We start from the raw sequence: 20095 nt of genomic DNA on the forward strand, positions 1-20095 counted from the left end.
GATTTATTGTTCACTGGATGTAAGCCCGTTCCAGTTCTGCTGCTCCCTCCCAGGGACACCAGATTTGCACTTCATGGTTTTATTGGCACCTACATCCCTGTGGTCCCGAAAGGCCTGCTGGGGGCGGGGGGTGGGGGGGGTCTCAATACGCTCACTTGCTGAGCTCTCTCCCAATTTGAGAACAGCTTTTTTCAGGGTGGAGAGGTGCTAGGCTGCTGTTTGTCCAAAAATCTCTTGTCTTCTTGCAGACAGCCTCTGTCAGCTTCACAGGAAGCATTCAGCTGTTAAAGGCACAGGAACACTCTGCCCTAGGGCAGCTGGCTCCAGTGTTGCCAGGAGGGCGGGTGATTAGGAAGAATGCTTGACTATGTAGGAAATAGCTTATGTGGTAGGGTACTAGCTGCTAACCTCTGCGCACTGTCAGGTGTGACCTGCTTGGCTGACTTTAGGTGCTGTCCCAGGCCTTCATTCTGGGCACCCTCTGCTCTGACACATTTTCACCTTCGCTTCTTGTGAGGGATGGGTGATAAAGCGCAATCGGGCAAGAAGGTACGTGGCAGGCCTTGCCTCTCCATGTTTTTTTTCTGTCCTTCCTTTGCTGCTCCCTCTTAACCAGCATCCTCTGGTCTGCATTCCATGCAGGATTAAAGTGCACACTGCAAAGGAGATCAAGCCACCCTCTGCTCTGCAAGTCACTAGCAATGGAGCAGATGAAGGGGTCAGCCATGCTTCTGCTGGAGCTGCTAATTCTTGGGGGCCTGAGAGCAGGGAAGGGCTCTGCTGTCCTGGGCACCCTGGATCTACAAATAGATGAGGAGCAGCCAGCTGGCACCATCATTGGGGACATCAGTGCTGGCCTGCCCCCTGGAACTAGTGCCTACATGTATTTCATCTCAGCACAGGAGGGCAGCGGTGTTACCACTGACTTGGGGATAGATGAGAACACTGGTATCATCAAAACAGCTCGTGTCCTGGACCGAGAGACTCGGGACCACTACAGCTTCATTGCTGTTACCCCAGAGGGCATCACAGTAGAAGTGAACATCCAAGTGAATGACATCAATGACCATGCTCCAGCCTTTCCCAAACAACACAGCACCTTCCAGATCCCAGAGCACACGCCCATTGGCAGCAGATTTCCCTTGGACCCAGCCTTCGATGCTGACAGTGGCCTACTGAATACGCAAGGCTATGTGATTAAGGGAGAGAATGTGGGGCAGGCTTTCCGCCTGGAAACACGTCGAGGACCCAATGGGGTTCTGTATTTGGACCTGGTGGTCAGCAACGTCTTGGATCGGGAGAACCGCTCATCGTACTCGCTGCTGTTGGAAGCCTATGATGGTGGCTCTCCTCCCCGGAGCACCCAGATGACACTGGATGTGTCCATCCAGGACATCAATGACAATGCTCCTACCTTCAACCAGAGCCGCTACCATACTCTCATCTCAGAGAATTTGAAACCTGGCAGCAGCATCCTGCAGGTCTTTGCCTCTGACGCAGATGAAGGCGACAATGGGGATGTGATTTATGAGATCAACCGGCGGCAGAGCGATCCTGACCAGTACTTCACCATTGACCCCCGGACTGGAGTCATCAAGCTCAACAAGGGTCTGGACTATGAAGTAAGGAAGGTGCATGAGCTGGTGGTGCAGGCAAGGGATAAGGCTGTCCATCCTGAGGTCACCACAGCGTTTGTCACTATTCATGTGCGTGACTACAATGACAACCAGCCCACCATGACTATCATCTTCCTGAGCGAAGATGGCTCCCCTCAGATCTCTGAGGGAGCCCAGCCCGGCCAGTATGTGGCACGCATCTCTGTTTCTGACCCAGACTATGGCGAGTACTCCAATGTCAATGTCACACTGGAGGGAGGGGATGGCAAATTTGCCCTCACTACCAAGGACAACATCATCTACCTGATCTGTGTGGACCAGCTTCTGGATCGGGAAGAAAGAGACTCCTATGATTTGCGGGTGACAGCTACTGACTCAGGAACACCCCCACTCCGGGCAGAATCAGCCTTTGTGCTGCAAGTGATGGATATCAATGACAACCCTCCACTCTTCGACCAGCAGGAGTACAAACAAAGCATCCCCGAGGTTGTGTACCCGGGCAGCTTTGTCCTGCAGGTGACAGCTCGTGACAAGGACCAGGGTCCCAATGGGGAGGTGCGGTACAGTATCGTGCATGGCCATGACACCCACTCCAGCTGGTTTGCCATTGACCCTGCCACAGGTATCATTACCACCGCTGCCCCACTGGATTATGAGAAGGATCCTCAGCCTCAGCTGACTGTGCTGGCCACAGACAGGGGAACCCCTGCCCTCTCTTCTTCAGCTGTGGTGCATGTGGCCCTGCAGGATGTCAATGACAATGAGCCAGTGTTCAGGAGTAATTTCTACAATGTGTCCCTGAAGGAGAACACCCCCGTTGGGACCTGCTTCTTACAGGTAGGTAAAATTGTCAGGAGCTGAGCTTGAGGAGGGCATGGCCAGGGCTGTGCAAGGCTTGGGTCGGGAGACAGAATCACAGAATCACAGAATGGTTGGGGTTGGAAGGGACCTCTGGAGATTATCTAGTCCAACCCCCCTGCTAAAGCAGGTTCACCTAGAGCAGGTTGCGCAAGATCGGGCGGGTTTTGAATATCTCCAGAGAAGGAGACTCCACAACCCCTCTGGGCAGCCTGTTCCAGTGCTCTGTCACCCTCAAAGTAAAGAAGTTTTTCCTCATATTCAGATGGAACTCCCTGTGTTTCAGTTTGTGCTCGTTGCCCCTTATCCTTTTCGCTGGGCACCACTGAAAGGAATCTGGCCCCCTCGTCCTGACATCTGCCCTTAAGATATTTGTAAGCGTTGATAAGATCCCCTCTCAATCTCCTCTCCTCCAGGCTAAACAGACCCAGCTCTCTCAGCCTTTCCTCATAAGAGAGATGCTCCAGTCCCCTAGTCATCTTTGTAGCCCTCCACTGAACTCTCCCCAGTAGTTCCTTGTCTTTCTTGAACTGGGGAGCCCAGAACTGGACACAGTACTCCAGATGTGGCCACAGTCCTGCCACCGAAGGCTGTTTGGTGCAGTTGTCATGGCTTAGATGGGCAACAGTTGCAGCAGGAATGCTAGAACAGAGATCCCTGTGCTCAGCGTGAGTCAGAAATGGGGCAGAGCGCTGTTACACCCTTTCTGCACATGAGTACTGGGTGATATCACTGATCCTATGGGCACGCCTCGAGGATGTCCTTTGTGCAAAGCATGGTGTGGACCTCAGCTAGGATTGGGGCCCACTGTGCCAGGCCTTGCTTGCGCAAGTGTGGAGCTGCCTTGCAGGCCAGGATGCTCGATATGTTGCTCAGGAACACGGGTAGGACCTCCAGGAAGCTGCTTGTAGCCAAGCTGCTAACTTCTCTCTCCCCCTGTGAGGTCATTAGCCTAAATTCATCAGTGTTTGTAAGGCTGGTTGAGAACATTAGCATTAATTGTGCACAACTGGTATTGTTATATTACCTTGGAAACAGCATCTGTGGGATTTGAGCTGAGACACACATGCTGCATCAGCCTTCATGTAGCGAGAGGTCACAGGTGAGGCGTGGAGAGGTGCTGCCCCTCTGGCACATTCTGCGGACCCCAAGATGTGCCAGTGATGCCATTTGTATTTTGTACATTTTGTCTTCCCTGCATTTGCTGTTTCAATGAGAGCTCAGGCCCTGGAGCCCTGGTTGCTGGAGACAGGCGATGCAGCCCATCTGAGCCAGGATGGGGAGACACGGGGCTTGGGGCTGACAGTGGGGAACTGGTTTGGTAATGCAGCAAGGCACTGCCAACCAAGGCAGCGTCCAGACTGTCCATCAGGACAAGCACCTGTGAAGTTTGGGGCACTTCTTTGCTGGAGTCGGGGGGCTCTGGGATGTCTGGCTGGGGCCATGAGGGGCTCTGGGGCCAGGTGTGAGCAGTGCCCATGGGGCCAGGAGGAGAGGGTGAGGGAGAGCAGAAATTCTGGGGCCCATGAGACAAGGCAGGAGGAGGTCCTGCGACCTGGCCAGGGTAGAGGGCCTCCAGATGGGTCTGGAGGAGGAAGTGGCGCTGGCAAGAAAAGCTGCTCTGTGGGCGTGCTGTGGGTACACTGCTGGGGCATGGGGGGTATACGCGTGTGGGCCATGTAGGGTGTGTGATCGCAGGGGACTGACAGTATGGGATGGGAGCGCTGGAGAGGGGCTTGTAGGGTGGGTGGGTGCAGGGGACGGGGGGTAGGAGTGTGGGGGAGAGTGTGGGGGGCAGGAGGAATTGTGTGGGAGCAAGGGCGAGGTGTAGAATGGAGAAGGGACATGGGGCAGGAGCAAGTTTAGGATGGGGCAGATCTGGGGGTGTAGGGGATGGGTCAGGGTGGGATTGGGGGGGGAAGTCTGGGCAGAAGAAGTGGGTGGGAGATGAGGGGGAAGATTTGGGTGGGGGAAGGTTTGGGTTTGGTCTGTGCAGGGCAACACTCCACACTGTCCCAGGTTGGGGGGATGGGGACAGGGACAGGATCAGGGCTGGGGACAGAGATGGAGAGGGGGTCAAGGGTGGGTGTGGGTTCAGGGACAGGGACAGGGTCGGAGTGGAGGAGCCATGTGTCCCTGGGTGAGCATGGAGGCCCCAGGCGTGTGCAGGGATGTCTTGGCTGCGGCAGCCCCTGAAGGGAGGCCCCCCTCTCTCTCCTTCTCCGTGCCTTCCTGCTCAGTGCCGCTTGCCGTGTGGGAAGGCGTTCTGGAAATGCAATTGGAGATGGCGGCTGGGCTCTTGACTGCGAGTGCCGGGACAGGCAGGAGGGAGAGCAGGACCTGTGGAGGAGCTGGGGTGGTGCGGGGCTATGGGGATGGCACAGAGAAGCTAGTCCAGCACGTGGCTGCCTGGCCATGGTGAGGCCAGTGTAGCGCAGGGGCCAGCCCAGCTCCACACTGCACAGGGGAAGGTGCTGGCCCGGCGGCCGGCAGCGACTGAGGGTTTGGCCAGATTTCGATGGTCTTGGCTCAGCCCTCATGTTTCATTTGGAAACGGCGCGTCTGGGCTGAGCGCAGGTAACTCCCGCGTGGCCTCGGCACAAAGCAAACAGCTCACACATCTGCTGCTGCTTCCTCTGAGCCGGGAAACGTGAGAGGATGGGAAAGGAGGCTGGCCAGGCTGCTGGCTCGGCACTGGGCCGCAGCAGGAGTGAGCCGGGTCGGGGAGCCGGGCAGAGCTGGGGCAGGGAGCTCAGGTCTCAGAGCACAGCTGCCCGGTGTGGCCACCCCTCAGCCACGGCATCCCTGTTGCCCTGAACAGGGGGGCTTCAGAGGTACTGTCAGGGTCCACGGTGGCCAGCAGCCAGCACCGTGTCCCACAGGGTCGCCCATGTCAGGTGTGCTGCCCCACAGCCCCTGTGTGCAATTGCTCCCACTTGACTCCATCTGTCTGTGGCTTCTAGGTGTCAGGGCTCATCCTGCCTTGGGAGGTTAAAGGGTCTCTGTCAAGGTCTGGATTTGGTCCAGCCCTGCATAATGGTTAAGAGAGCTTAGGCCATGGGCAGGCCCTGCCAGCGTGATGTGCAGGACACAGGACAGCTTCCAAGGTCAGCACAGAACTGAACGGGTTCGATTCTCCATCGCGCTGCCATGTTTCTAAGCAAAAAACCCTGGGAGGACCAGGTCTATTTTCAGACGGTGACATCGGCTCTCCATGGGCAGGACAGAGCGATTGGGAACTGGGGAGTCCATGTGAGTGGCCAGAAGAGACTTCAAGAATGGCTGCAGGTCTGCTCCCTTGCACACCCCATCCTCTCTGCGCGGTCGGTCTTTGGGTTTGGTGTACGAACAGAGATGAGCAGCGCAGGTTGCTGCCCTGAGTACCTGAGAAAGAAAAAGGATCTCGTAACATCTTCTTTACTTATTACTTGTGTTTATCATGGGCCAGGTCCTACAGTAGCAGACTCTGCACGAGCACTAAGCAAAGGAAATAGAAAACTCACAGTTCAAGTCTGAGATGAGAGAGAAACACCAGTGGAGAAGGAGCCCAGGGAATCAGTGAACATGACACCAGCAGAAAATAGACCAAGGGATAGTCACTGACTGGTCGTCTCTGTTTCTCTCTGTGGCCATGAGTTGATAACATAGAAGCTTTAGGGCTCATCGGACTACGTTCAAATGCTAGGGTTACATGATGTGAAGCACTGTTCTGGTATAAATTCACCCTGCTGGCTTAAATTTGTTTTAAACATTTGACTTTGTACCAGCAAGCTGCATGCATGGTCAGATATTGTCTTTCTGAGCCTTTCTAACTTTTCATGCTAAATCAAGTATTGTCTGTCCTCTGGCAGCCAGCATGAAGCACAGAGAGCTGTGTAAACCCCATGTTGTGAGCACAGGCTGATCTGACAGAAATGTGAATGAGATGGTGGATTATTGATTCTTGCATAGATCCAATATTAATGATTTTGGAATCAGGATTTACATAGTTCCTTTGCATTCATACACACAATTGTTGGGGAACAAGAACATCAGAAATCAAAAGCTGACCAGCAACACACCTAATGTATAGTCTTATCTTGCAGTTTTGAGGACAAGTCTGATGAGTGTTGAAGTTTTGAGTACTGATTTGTGATTCTGTGGGTCTGGCTATGCTGCATGCACAGCACCAGGATGGCCTCTTGGGCTGTGCCCCAGATAGGAAGACCTGCATGACGTGCTGTAGGCTAGACCAGGCCACATATACTGTATTACTGAGAGTCTTGACAGATAATCCTGATGCGTCGCTTATGCTACTGAAGGGGGCAGCTGTGAGAGGACACGGGGAGTAGCCGTGCATGGGGACTGGAACAGCAAGAGGACTAATGCTTACCGACTTTGCTGCCAAAGCGAGTGGCGGGAGGTGGGGGGGACATTACTACATGCATTTGTTTTCTTGGGACAAGGGATTTAGCATTAACCTATTTTCAGACCTTTGCACGACATAAAACAGGCCTTCCCCTCCACAGAAACAAGAAGGCAAGCTTCCTGAGGCAAGATGGGGAGATGCCTGTGAGCTTGCTGGGGAGCAGTGTGAGGGGAGCGAGTGCATCATGCTTCTGGGAGAGCAGGCTGTCATGTGGGAGAGTCTGGGGGTACACAAGGAGTGGGGACATGGGGGAGATGCTGGTACATGGGGAGGTTGTGGGGGAGGTGAGTGCTGTTGTTACCGCCAGAAGAGCTGCATTTGTTCCAAATTCCTGTGAAAGTTATTTCCTTGCGCTGCCAGCAGCCTCCTCCTGGGCTTGGCACAGCAGCCAGCGCCATGATTAATTCAAGTAGCATTTCCCCTGGAGCTGCAGCAGCTTTTCCACTGCAGCCGAGAGGCCCCAGCCCCTCACGCTCCTCTCCCCCCATGCTCCGCTCCTCCCCCAGCCCCTCGCACAGCTCCCTCCTTCTTCCACGAGATCCCCAGCCCCCTCACAGCTGCCCCTTTTCCCTCACCTCTGCTTCAGCCCTAGGCTCCTTATAACTCCCCTTCCTCCAACAGTGCTTGCTCACGCTCTCCCTCCTCCATGTCCCCCCACAGCCCCACACCTGTGCACGCTGCCCTCCAAAGTGCCAGTCCCTGCGCCTCCCCTCCGGGAGCCCCAGCCCGCCAGCATTCCCTGTCCCCCTTCCCCATCCCTCAGTCTCTGCTCCCTCTTGTTCTCTCCGTACCCCTTGGCTGCTGCCAGCAGTTGTTGCCTGCTCGCCCCGGGGACCCTCGCTGTTTTGCTCCCAGGGCAGCTCTCACTGGCAGTGCTCGCCCTCACCTGCATGGCCCTTGGGACGCTCCAGCGTCTTCCTGCTCCCCATCCCCGCCTCATTCCCCAGCGTCACCCTTCTTGGCGTGCTCGATCTCATGCTGCCCTGAGCCCCAGTCTCACCTGCATGTCTTGCCCAGCCGTGTCCCATCTTCTGTGTAGACCTGCTCTGTGAGCACGCCCTGCCTGAGCTCTGCCCAGCCGAAACCCAGCCCAACACCCTGGTTTGGAGTTCTTCTTGGCATCAGTGCCCCCCAGGAGGCCGCGGCCAGACGCTGTCACTTCCCACCCTGCACTGTTGCTGCCCCACTCGAGCCCCTCACCTTGAGCACTCTTCCTCTGCCCAGCTTCCCTGCCCTGCTCAGCTCCTGAACTCCTGCACGCTCTGCTGGGGCTCCTGGTGCCCTGTAGCTCCCTGCTGCAGCTCCCATTTCACCTCCCTGCTGCTCCACCAGAGAGGACACCTGGGTGCTCACGTGTGAGCCTTGCTCCTTGTCTTGCTGTGCCTTACTCTGCCCCTGCGCTCAGAGGCACCGGGACTCCCAGAAAGGCAGTGTTCACTGCCAGGCTCCTGCAGCCTGTTGCCCAGCCTTAGCCTCCACGGTCCTACCTCCCTGCCAATGTCTATGATTAAACTGCTTCCCCTCCTCCTCAAAACTGAGGGCTTTACCCCATCCAAGAGCAGTGCTGGAGGCCATAGGCTGCCCCTGTTCTCCACACCTTGCTGTGCATGGCTGTGGCAGCCGTGCGCCTGTCCATGCCTAGGCTGCGGCTGTGGGGCTGCTTGCCAGAGCCCTTGCCTGTGCCCTGTAGCTGCTGGGCTGCGGGGAGCCAGTGGTGCAAGCAGGCAGGGCCTGCAGCTGTGCAGAGGGCTGCACCCGGACGTGGCGCTCCCTGCAGCCTCAGGGTCTGACCCTCGCCTCGGCCACGTGTGCTGGACAATCGCTGGGGCCAAACCCTGACCCCGCTTACTCCCCCGAGGCCTGAGCATGCTGGAGGCTGAGACGCAGCCCGGGAGCCAGAGACAGCTCCTGAAATAGCAGCCGTGGCCGCTCCCTGGCTGCTTTTAGCTGGTCAGCAGCTGTGCCAGGGCTGGGGAGGGCAGGACGCCTGGCACACGCTCAGGCAAAGGGAGCTGTGCGTGGGATCGTTGACCACACTGGCGCCAGCCTCCCCTCCTCTCCCACCAAGAGCCGTCACTCTGAGGGGCGGGAGCCCAGAACCAGATGTTTGCCAAAGCCACAGCGTAACATGTGCGTAGCAGAGATCCAGCCAGGGCAGGGCTCCAGATGAGCTCCCTGCCTGCTGACTGCGCTTGCTGGAGATGGGGAGGACAGCCAGAGAATGGAGGCCTGAGCTGCTGAGAAGCACTCCGTCCCTTTCCAGCACTGTGGACTGCGTAGGGGGGTACATGGGTCAGCAGCAAGGCTGGGAAGGCAAGGGATGGCTGTGTTTGAGGGGCTCTGGTGTTGCCCTCTAGCTGGGTCTGGGAGAAGGAGAAGGCTTGACTCCTACAGGTGATGCAGCTGAGGACCCCAGTGTGGAGCTGTGTTTCTCTGTCCATCTCTGACTCTGGGGAACGTAAGAGCTTTGTGGTGCCTTTGCTCCACTCTTCCCTCCTGTCTTCCTGGGGGACTGGGAGGAGGGCATGAAATAACAAGGCCTCAATGCCCATCCTTGTCCTCCCAGCAGTCATAGCTTCCTAAGACTGGTGCTCTGGTTTCCTTCTGCCTGACCCTGAGCTATCTTGCTGCTCTTCTTTGTCATCCACTTCTGCTCTACTTTGGCCACAGCATGCCCGGCTGCAGTAGCTGCAGGGTACACAAGTGAAGTCTTCTCACCACACCTGCAGGGAAGAAGGAGCGGGTAGCAGATGCTGCTGGACAAGGCTGTCAGGGCTGTGGTGCAGCGCTGGTGGAGTAGATCAGCTCTCTCAGAAGGATTGGAGCTGAATGGGAAAATGGGAGATTCAGGAGGGCCTTTGGCTGGAGATCACAGAACAGTTGAGTTTGGAAAGGACCTCTCGAGATAATGTAGTACAACCCCCCCTGCTCAAGCAGGGCCATCCAGAGTTGGTTGCCCAGGACCATGTCCAGATGGCTTTTCAATACCTCCCAAGCATGGGGACTCCACCACCTCCCTGGGCAACCTGTGCCAGAGCTTGGTCACTCTCACAGTGAAAATGTGCTTCCTGATGTTCAGAGGGAACCTCCTGTGTTTTAGGTTGTGCCCATTGCCTCTGGTCCTGGCACTGGGCACCACTGGGAAGAGCCTGGCTCCATCCTCTTGGTGTCCTCTTTCATGTACGGATGATATCCGCCCTGAGCCTTCTCTTCTCCAGGCTGAATAGTCCCAGCTCTCTCAGCCTTTCCTCATAGGAGCAATGCTTCAGTCCCTTCATCATCTTCATGGCCCTTCACTGGACTCTCTCCTATACTGGGGAGCCCAGCACTGGACCCAGCACTCCAGCTGTGGCCTCACCAGTGCTGAGTAGAGGGGCAGGATCACCTCCCTCGACCTGCTGGCAATGCTCCTCCCGATGCGGCCCAGGATGCCATTTGCCTTCTTTGCAGCAAGGCCACATTGCTGTCTCCTCTTCAACTTGGTGTCCACCAGGACCCCCAGTTTTTTTTTCTGCCAAGCTGCTTTCCAACTGGGTGGCCCCCAGCATATGTTGTTGCACAGGGTTGTTCCTCCCTGGGTGCAGGACTTTGCACTTCCCCTGGTTGAACCTCATGAAGTTCCTGTCAGTCCAGTTCTCCAGCCTGTCCAGGTCCCTCTGGATGGCAGCACAACCCTCTGGCGTATCAGCCACTCCTTCCAATTTGGTGTCATCAGCAAACGTGCTGAGGGTATACTCTGCCCCATCATCTAGATCATTAATGAAGATGTTAAACAAGACTGGACCCAGTATTGACCCCTGGGGTACAACACTAGCTACTGGCCTCCAAGTAGACTTTGTGCTGCTGATCACCACTCACTGGGCCGAGCCATTCAGCCAGCTTTCAATCCACCTCACTATCTTCTCATCCAGCCCATTCATCAACAGCTTGTCTGTGAGGATCTTATGGGAGACGGTGTCAAAGGCCTTACTGAAGTCCAGGTAGACAATGTCCACTGCTTTTACTTCATCTACCAGGCCAGTCATTTATCAAGTCGGTCAAGCATGACTTCCCCTTGGGTGAAGCCATGCTGACTACTGCTGATGATTTTCTTGTCCTTCATGTGCATGGAAATGGTTTCCAGGATTAGCTGCTCCATAACCTTCCCAGGGATCAAGGTGAGGCTGACTGGTCTGTAGTTACCTGGGTCCTCCTGCTTACCCTTCCTGAAGACTGGAGTGACATTTACTTTCCTGCAGTCTTCAGGCACTTCTCCTAAACACTATGATTGAGCAAAGATTATTGAGAGTGGCCTCGCAATGACATTTTCCAGCTCCCTTAGCACTCATGGGTGCATCCCATCAGGGCCCGTGGACTTACGTCTGTCCAGTTTGCTTAAGAATTCACTGACCTGATCCCCTTCAACCAAGGGTACATCTTCCGTGCTCCAGCCTTCACCCCAGTCTCTGGGACCTGGGATTCCTGAAGACTGGTCTTACTAGTAAAGACTGAGGGAAAGAAGGCATTAAGTACCCCAGTCTTTTATGTGTCCTGTCTCACCAGGTCCCCCGTCTCCTTCAGCTGTGGGTCTACATTTTCCCTAGCCTTCCTTTTGCCAGCTATGCACTTATAGAAGCCCTTCTTTTTGACTTTGACATCCCTTGCCAGATTCAAGTCCAGTTGGGAACTGAATGCAAACAGCTACATTTTCATGTCATTACAATGATCAGTTAGTGATTTCAGCAGAAAATGCCCCAAATGTATTCCCTGAGCCCCTCCGTGGTAGTGGCCTCTTCTATACCTATCAAAGGCTTCAAAACACAGTATCAGGTTCATCCCCTGGGTTCCTTAACACATTCTTGGGTCCCAAGGGGCACATGCCATTTCATTTGCATCCATTATATGAAAGTAATAATATATTTTGTCTGTCACTTTCATCCAGTTTCTTTTCCTGGCTTGACATCAGCAACCTGATCTGGTTGAAGATGTCCCTGTTCATTGCAGAGGGGTTGGACTAGATGACCTTTAAAGGTCTCCTCCAACCCAAACTATTCTATGATTCTATGATTTTTAATGCAAAAACAACAGTAGCATATCCCAGCCTTATGCTACCACTACACTGTGCAGTTCCTTTGCATTTACTGTCCTATCCCTTTTCCCCCTGCCTCTCATCCTTTAGGCCTTTCCCCGTTCTCCTCCATGGCACACAGATGGTGATTGTGCCAAACTGTAGCTATTTTACTTTAACATTTTGCATTTTTGTGTGTTTTCCAGTTAGCACATTTCTCCTTCTGGCATGCCTTTTACATACTGGTGTTCACATGACTGTCTTGATATTCAAGTCTGAGTTTACAGTATCTGGCTAATCACATCTTAAATATTCACTGTTTGTCATGCATATAGACTTGAGAACATCCTCAGCCTTTTTATAGTGGTTGCAAACAACTTCTGTAGACATGGAGAGGCTGCCCAATGTACAAAACATCCTGCTGGGGTTGTCTGTAAGGGCTCGCTGCCCACTCAGCAGCTGTCAGCATTTGAGTGGCTTTGTCCCCTCTCCCCCATCCTGCTCTGGGACGTGGCTGCAGCACTGATTAACAACTGCCTATACTAAACATCTTGTTTCCAAAATCTGTAGTGAAATGCTGCTTTTCCCCTAAGGATGCTGTTGGTTTCTGGCCCTGGACTCAGTCTCCAGGCCCTGATCTCCAGCTGGATCTCCAGGTTGCCTGCTCTGTGCCCGGGTCCTGGCTGAAGGTGTTAAGCAGGAGAGGTCCCCGGGCTGGTCCCTGTGCTGCTCCACTTGTCACCCGCCTCCAGGCAGAGGACAGCCCATGAACCACCGCCCTCTGAGCCCAACCCTCCAACCTGTTTTTGGCCCGCCCGTCCATCCCTCCAAACCATAACGTCCTGCCTTGGATATGAGGATTGTGGGAGAAGGTATCAAAAGCCTTCTTAAAGTCAAGGCAGTTGTCATCCACAGCTGTCATCCCTTCAGCCACAGATCCCATCATTGCCTCGCAGAAAGCAAACAGAACGGTCAATTCGTGCTGGCTGTTCCCCTCCCAGGCTCCTCCATGTGGCCAAAACATGCTCCAAGAGGACTCGCTCCATGATTCTCCTAGGGACCAAAGTGTGGCTGACAAGACTGTAGATCCTCAGATCATCCTTTTGGCCTTTTTTGACGGTGTTGAAAGTACAATACTTGCTTTCCTCCAGTTGTCAGGGATCTCCCCTGATCTGCACCACATTTGAAAGAGCAGCCCTGCAAGTCTGTTTGGATTCGTATGGATCAAAAGTTCACTGAAGAAATCCTGACTCAATCTTCATCCCTGTCTGGTAGCTCTCTGAACCCCTTCAAAAAGCACGGAGGCCTGGGAGACCTTGTTGGTGAAGACTGAGGTAAAGGAGGCGTTGAGTGTCTCAGTCTTATCTGTGTTTGCTGTCACTAAATCACCCAGTCCATTCAGAAATGGGCCCTTATTCAGCCTTTTACTGACAATGTAGTGGTAGAGGCTCTTTTTAGCACCCTCAATTTTCCTTGCAAGTCTCAACCCCACTTGAACTTTGACTTTCCTGACACCATCCCTACACGCCTGGGTAATGTTTATAAATTCCTCCTTTGTAGCTTGCCTCTGCGTCCACCTCCCATATGCTGCCTTTTTGCATTGCAGCTTAGCCATAAGGTCCCTGCTTAGCCAAGGCCATTTGCTGATATGTCTCCTTGTTTTCCTGAGTACTGGGATGGACTGTTCTTGTGCCTGGAGTATGCTGTTCTGAAGGCTTGCCAGCTTTCCTGAGCTCCCTTGGCCTTCAGAGCTGCCTCCCATGGGATCTCTCCCACCTACCAGTTCCCTGTATAAACTGAAGTCTTGCTTGAAGTCCAGAGTCTGTACTCTGCTACTCTCCTTCGGCACTCCGTTTAGGATCCTGAACACTACTACTTCATGGTCGCTACAGCCAAGGCTACCACTGATGACTACAACCTCAGTCAGTGCTCCCTTGCTAGTGAACAGCAGATCCAGATGTGTGTCACCCCTGGCTGGCCTGGAAAATTGAAGTTCTTTGTGAGACCCAGGGTCTATGGTCCAGAGGCTTCCCTCAGGTACTGCTGCCTCCTTAGCACACTGTCCCAGCCGCAACTCAGGGATTTCCTGGCCCAGCATTGATGTCCTTGTGTTTAAAGCCTTTAGTGGATTTTTCTCTGTGAATGTGGGTAGTTGCTTTCTGAATCTATACAATTCAGTATCACTGTGCTCTGAAGCAAGGAATTCCACATTTCTGCATTTTTTTAACTGTGCACTGCTGGAGATCAACCAGCTCTGGCTGGCCCTGAACCAGGGCACTGCCAGCACACCCTCACAGACTGAGGCCGTGCTGTGCTGCCATGCTTGCTGCCCTGCAAGGAGGAAGGCAGACATGAAGAGAGATCGAGCGCCGCAAGCACAGGCTGTGCTCTCCAGCCCATGGTCAGGTGCCGGCTCTGCACAGCCACAGAACTGCAGGGCACCGCTGTGTGGCCGGGGGGATATCCCGGATAGGGGACAGTGGAGGAAGCTGGCAATACAGGGAGGTGGTGGAGGTGTCACTGGGGGTGACAAGAGAAAAATGCCAGTCCTAGTGCCCATGGGAGCATCTGTATGGGGCTTGGGACATGATAGAGCTGTGTGGGGCACAAGAGGCAGGTAGGGATGGGGTGTGCTGTGGAACACGGGAGAGGTGTAGTAGCCTGTTGCAGGCCAGACCTGGCCATGGCTAGCACGGGATGCAGTGCTGGGGGACACCAGTGCTGCCCTGGGCTGAGTGGGCTCTGTGTGAGGCTGTGTGAAGGCTATCCCAGGAGCATGCTGTAGGCACAATGAGAGGACAAGGCATGGAGGGAGACTGATGCTCCATGTGCTGTGCGCATCTGCAGCAGGTTCCAGAGAAATACCATGCCTGCAGCCAAGCACATCTTAACAAGGCCGAAAGACAGGCGGGAGCGCTGGCCCTGTGCTGCTCAGAAACCCTGGCCTCATTCTGGACTCGAGCAGGATGCTCCAGGACCCTGAGTCTCAGTCTCCTTCTCTCTTCAAGACCAAGGAGCTGATTGCTATCAGAAACACATCCCATATGCAGTAGCAGGATGCATTCATGCAGCCATTATCTCCTGATGGCAAAGGATTTCCCTTTGGAGAATGGGGTCCTATAGGATAGAACAAGAAAGCTACAGGCCAGAAAACACTCTGACCGTGCAGCTGGTTTATCCAGGAAGGGGATGGGTTGCCTGGTCCACCCACCAATGCCAATACAGAGAGGGTTTCTGAGAACTGTTGCCCCTTAGTCTGACAAGGGCAGAATCAGACTCGGGGGTAGTAGCAGTGATCAGAAGCAGGTCTTCAACAGAGAACGCAATGAACCATAGAAACAATTCACCGTGGCTTCCTTCTCACTGCTGATCTGGCTGGGTCTGTGAATGGGAACATCTGGACTCTTGATGTCAGAGCTCCAGGGTCCCCACACTCCCTGCCTCATGGAGCACTCTCTGGAGTCACAACATGGGGAGAGAGTGCTGGGCTCTGGCATCACTGCTGTCCAACGACATGGCACGGGACAGTTTCACCCGGTGTGGGGAATCTCCCTGCACTTGCGCTTTGTGAACACTTCTGTTCTTGGCACATGGGGTTGCAGCTGCACATGCTGTAGTCTTGGGCAGAAACACAGCATGCACTTTGCCTCTGCACATTGTGCCTGGTGTATCCGTGGTGATCCGGCGAGCTTGTGCAAGTGTCCTGTGCAGATGAGGTGACCCCACAGCTTTGTCCATGTCTCCTATCTGCACGCTGACCCTGCAGGCTCATGCAGGTGTCTTGTTCCCAGCTGCAGCCTTCTCCTTCTCTCCTTTCTCCTCTCACATAGCTCCTCCTGGGAACAGCCAGTCTTGGCCCTGCAGGATGTTCGAAGAAGTCAGAGGTGAAGGTGCTGCAGGGGCTCCGTTCAGGCTCAGAGCTCTGACTCCTGCTCCCACATTTTCAAGCAGCAGGCCTTGCACAACGCCAACTTGAGTGTTTCCTGGGCTGTCCCATAGACAGCTTGACCCCATTTCTCTCTCATTTCTCAGGCAAACATCAGGAGCCTCATAAGTAAGCTGCAGTAAAACCAGCTGTTGATCCAAGATTTGGGGTGGGCGCTAAATACAGAGCCTGGGGCTGCCCTGCATTAGTTTCTAGCAAAGTTCCTAGAAAAATATCCAGACTTGGTTTAAAAATTTCCAGGAGCGGTGAATTCACCACAGGCCTTGATGAGCCCTTTTGGTGGTTAATTATCCTCACAGCTAAAAATGTGCACCATGTCCCAGACTGCGTGTGCTCTGCAGTCTGCAGCCATGGGTCCCAGCGACACATGCCGGCTAGACTGAGGTGTCTGCCATACCTAGTGGCTGATCAGACCCTGTGCCGCCTGTCAGAGGAGTCCCCAGGAGGCATCACCCCTGCCATAGCGGGCGTCTGTGCTGTCTTCGGGGCTTGCGTCAGGCCCTGCTGAGCGTGGGCTGGCCACAGGCCCGCGTCCAGCCCCATCCCACGAAACGCACACGCGGGGCGTCAGCGGTCTGCAGGCACTGCCTGCCTGCAGGCTGGAGAGCTCGGGGTGGGGGGTGCACCAGCCACAGCCCCACTCCCTCTCCACACAGCGGCAGAGATGCTCAGCAAACTGTCCAGCCGCTCCACGCTGAGCTAACACAGTTACCCGCCCCTTCAGGTGTTTGTTGTTCCAGTGGCTCTTCTCTGGGCGCTAGTTTAGCACCACCTCTCCAAGCGAGACTAGGACCAGACACAAGTCCCCAGTAGTGGTTGCACCACTGCTGGTGTAGCAGTGACGTGACCTCTCTTGGACCCTGTGTGGGCTTGTACAGGCAGGGCTTGTGTTAGACTGCTGGTCCACAGACAGTCCCACAGCAGGATGGGGAGGCAGAGTGCTGGACACATGTGAACGAGGAGCTTTTCTGAGGGTGCCCTGCCCTGGCTCTACAGCTAGGTTTGCTTCTGATGCCAGACTGCTGGCTCCATGAGGCAGTCTTGCAGGAAGATAGCTCTGGATACCAGGGAACAGCCAGGGAGATAGAGCTGTACTGCATAATAGCGAGAGCTCCTCTGTTTCTTCCCTGTTCCCAAAACCTGACCCAGTTCCTGTGGCAGAAAGCTGGACTTCCAGAGAGCTTCCCCTGTGGCTATCTGTGCTAGGATGGCGACTGCCAGAGGATGGTTAAGGTGGGGAAGTGAGGCTGTTCTGGAAGCACCAGAGCCCATGGCCTGAGGAGCCTAAGGAAAATATCTTATTCTGCTGCAGAGCTAGTTGCTGTACAGTGTATTAGAGCAGCTGACATGCATTTTAGAGCACTTTCAGAGTGATAAGAAGTTCATTTTGAAGGAAAGAAGTTATTAATTTGCTGCCAGTCACTGTGGCAGCTGATCAGTTTCAGGTCAGTTTCCATCGGCAGTGGTAGAGAATGCCACCAGCTAAAACCCAGGCATGGCACACAACTCGGGTGTATTGGTACAGGGCTATTGCCCCAGTAATAATATCCAACATGGACCCAGAATACAGGTAACCTGAGTACAGGTTTCAGCAATGTCAGTGAGGTCAGACTTATGCTCTCAGATGAGCAGCTCCACAGCACGGGGCGCTGGGGCAGGAGGGAGGAGGATGTTGAACTCAAGGGGGAGGCAGGTGGGTCCAATTTCCCAAAGTGCTTTCTGGCTGCTGTCATGGCACCTGTGGCTCTGAGTGCTCTGCAGCTGGAGCAGGGAAGGGGGATCCTGTTTCACGGTGCTTCTTCTGGCAGCTGCTGCAGGGCTGGGGAGCAAATACTCTGTACAGGGAGCATGGTGCTCGTTGTAGGTGCGCTCTCAGCTTCTCCTCTCAGGCATCCCCTTAGACCACAGGGAGCAGGGCAGGAGAGCTGGTGAGGGTGTGTTGCAGGTGCTGCCTCCTCTCCCTGGAGGCTGTGGATCACTGGGCCGGAGAACTGGCAAGGGGCTATCTCAGGTACTGCCTCCCCTCCCTGGGGTGCAGAGGATACGTTCTGGGGGGAGGGAGGTCCCACCTCTACCTGATTTATTTTTTCTTCCCTGGCCCAGCCGTTCTCTGTGCTCCCTCTTGTTGTTCCTCCATCTCTGATGATCGGGTGAGTGGTTCAGGTTAGGGGCCCTGCCCAAAGGAAAGAGCTGTTTGCAGCCCCCAGCTGGGCCCTTTCCTTGGCGCGTGTGCAACGTTCCTGTGCTTCTCGCTCACGGGAGCCGAGGCCCCAGCGCTGCTGCTGGGAGGAGCTGTGGCTGACGAGGCCTGAACTCCACTTCACCCGGGGCCTGGCCCAGCTGCCTCCCTCCTGGCTGCGTCCTCTAGCTTTGTTCTCTGTGCGGAGCTCCCAGCTGGTGGATGAGCCATGGGCAGCGATGCTGGGGTCAGGGGGAAGGAGCTGTTTTCTGCTGACCTGAGCTCTGCAAGGAGCCCAAGGAACTGGGGCCTTGCAAGCAGGGAGCAGTTTTAGTCCTCCCGCTGTGTCTGTAACTGCTAATGCAATTCCTGTGCCCCAGGCTCCGGTGGGCCCTGGCTGTCACAGGGCAATGCCACCCTCAGTCATCATCCTCAGAGCCCAGGGCTGCTGGGCACAGAGCTCTGAGAGCAGGACAGAGCCAGGGTCATGGTGAAAAGGGGGCTGGTTTTCTTCCTGTCTTGTCATAAGCGTTTTTGCAGAAAAGAAGGAGCAGAGGGCCAGGGGCAGCTGCTGCAAAAGCGCATGTTGTCCCTGGCTGGCTGATCAAGCTGGGTGCAGTGGGGATGCTTGGCCGCTAGATCCTTGGCATCTGTGTGAGGCCTGGCCTTTCTGCAATGCCCTCTCCATATGGCCTTTTCCTTTGCTAAGGCAAGTCTGTTGAGCTGGGTCATCGGTGTTGCCCCAGGGGTGCAAGAAGGGAGATACCACTTGAAAAAAGTCACCTCTGATGGTGCAGGGACCCATGGCAGCACTGTAGATAGAAAGCATGGTGCAGCTCTTGCGAGTCTGCAATGCTGTGCTCCCCTACCTCTGTGTCCCCTCATGGGGACTGGGCAGCATAGGCTGATCCTGGGGTGCCCCACAGCTGCCTGCAGCACTGCTCAGGGCACTGTCTGCAGCCAGTGAGCCCCTGGGAGGCCCTGTCCTCTTGCAGGGAGGGCTGCAGAGGGAGTGGTGGCTTGTCTGGGACAAGAATTGCAGGGCTGAGGTGGTAACTGTCAGTCTGCTTTACTGTGGCCAGCTTTGAGGACTGTGCAGTGGTTGTGGGCCACAGCACTGGGTTGTGGAGGTGGTGGTGGTGGTGATGGGCTGGGTCTGGCTGGTGGTCTTCTCTGTGGTGCTGACCCTGCTCATGTAGTGCCTTCCCTCACCCAGGTGACAGCCACAGATGCAGACAGCGGCACGTTTGGTTCCCTTTCCTACTCCATTGGTTCTGGCATCGGCAGTGTTGTCCCCACGCAGTTCAGCATCGACAAGCACACAGGGCAGCTCTGCACTGTGCAGCCTCTGGATCGTGATGAGGGCACGTCTGCCTATGATTTCACCATCACTGCTGTTGATGGGGTGAGTGCTGGAGGGGCCACAGGGATGCAGTGCTGCTGACTCAGCACTGTGCAGGGGATACTGTTGTCCTTGCCCCTACTCTTTGCACCATCTCTGATCTGGTCTTTCCACAGGGTGGCCTGAACTCCATGGTGTATGTGAAGGTTTTCCTGGAGGACATAAATGACAACCGGCCAGTGTTTTACCCGCTGGAGTATGCTGCCAGCATCAGCACGCAGAGCATGCCAGGTACAGCTGTGCTGCGTGTTACTGCCCACGACAAGGATGAGGGGCTGCACGGGAAGGTGACCTACCGCATTGTCCTGGGAAACTCACCCCCTCTCTTCTCCCTCAACAAGGACACAGGTGAGAGAGCGCTCGGGGGCAGCCAGAGTAGGCAGCAATCAGAGCAGTGGGATGCGGGCAGGTGTAAAAGCCAGCCTGAGGGTCACTGCTTGGCCATCTCGGTGGTGCAGCCTGCCACCAGAATATGTCTGTTCCTCTCCCTGCCACATTTTCCCTGCTTTGGCTTCTTGAGCCTCTGCAGCCCCTTCCCAGACTCAGTCTCTGACCTCTGTCTTCCTTCCTCTCCCTCATTCCCCATCCCTGACTCACTGCGCCTTTCCTCCTGCATGCTGCTTGCTTTGCCCCATCAGG

At 55.0% G+C, this 20095-nt stretch overlaps 1 protein-coding gene across 1 annotated transcript in view; it reads left to right on the forward strand.

Moving 5' to 3' along the window:
• Positions 1–701: 701 nt before the first annotated feature.
• DCHS1 (dachsous cadherin-related 1) overlaps positions 702–20095 on the forward strand; it is a gene marked incomplete at its 5' end in the record, with an annotated part of 49159 nt that continues 29765 nt past the window's right edge. The window contains 3 exons of the mRNA XM_082303892.1: positions 702–2453; positions 19271–19459; positions 19573–19804. Coding sequence (XP_082160018.1) covers positions 702–2453; positions 19271–19459; positions 19573–19804 — 2173 coding nt within the window. The remainder of the gene's footprint in view (positions 2454–19270; positions 19460–19572; positions 19805–20095) is intronic.

The sequence above is a fragment of the Platalea leucorodia genome, assembly GCF_965183815.1.
Source record: "Platalea leucorodia genome assembly, chromosome: 2".
Lineage (NCBI taxonomy): Eukaryota > Metazoa > Chordata > Aves > Pelecaniformes > Threskiornithidae > Platalea > Platalea leucorodia.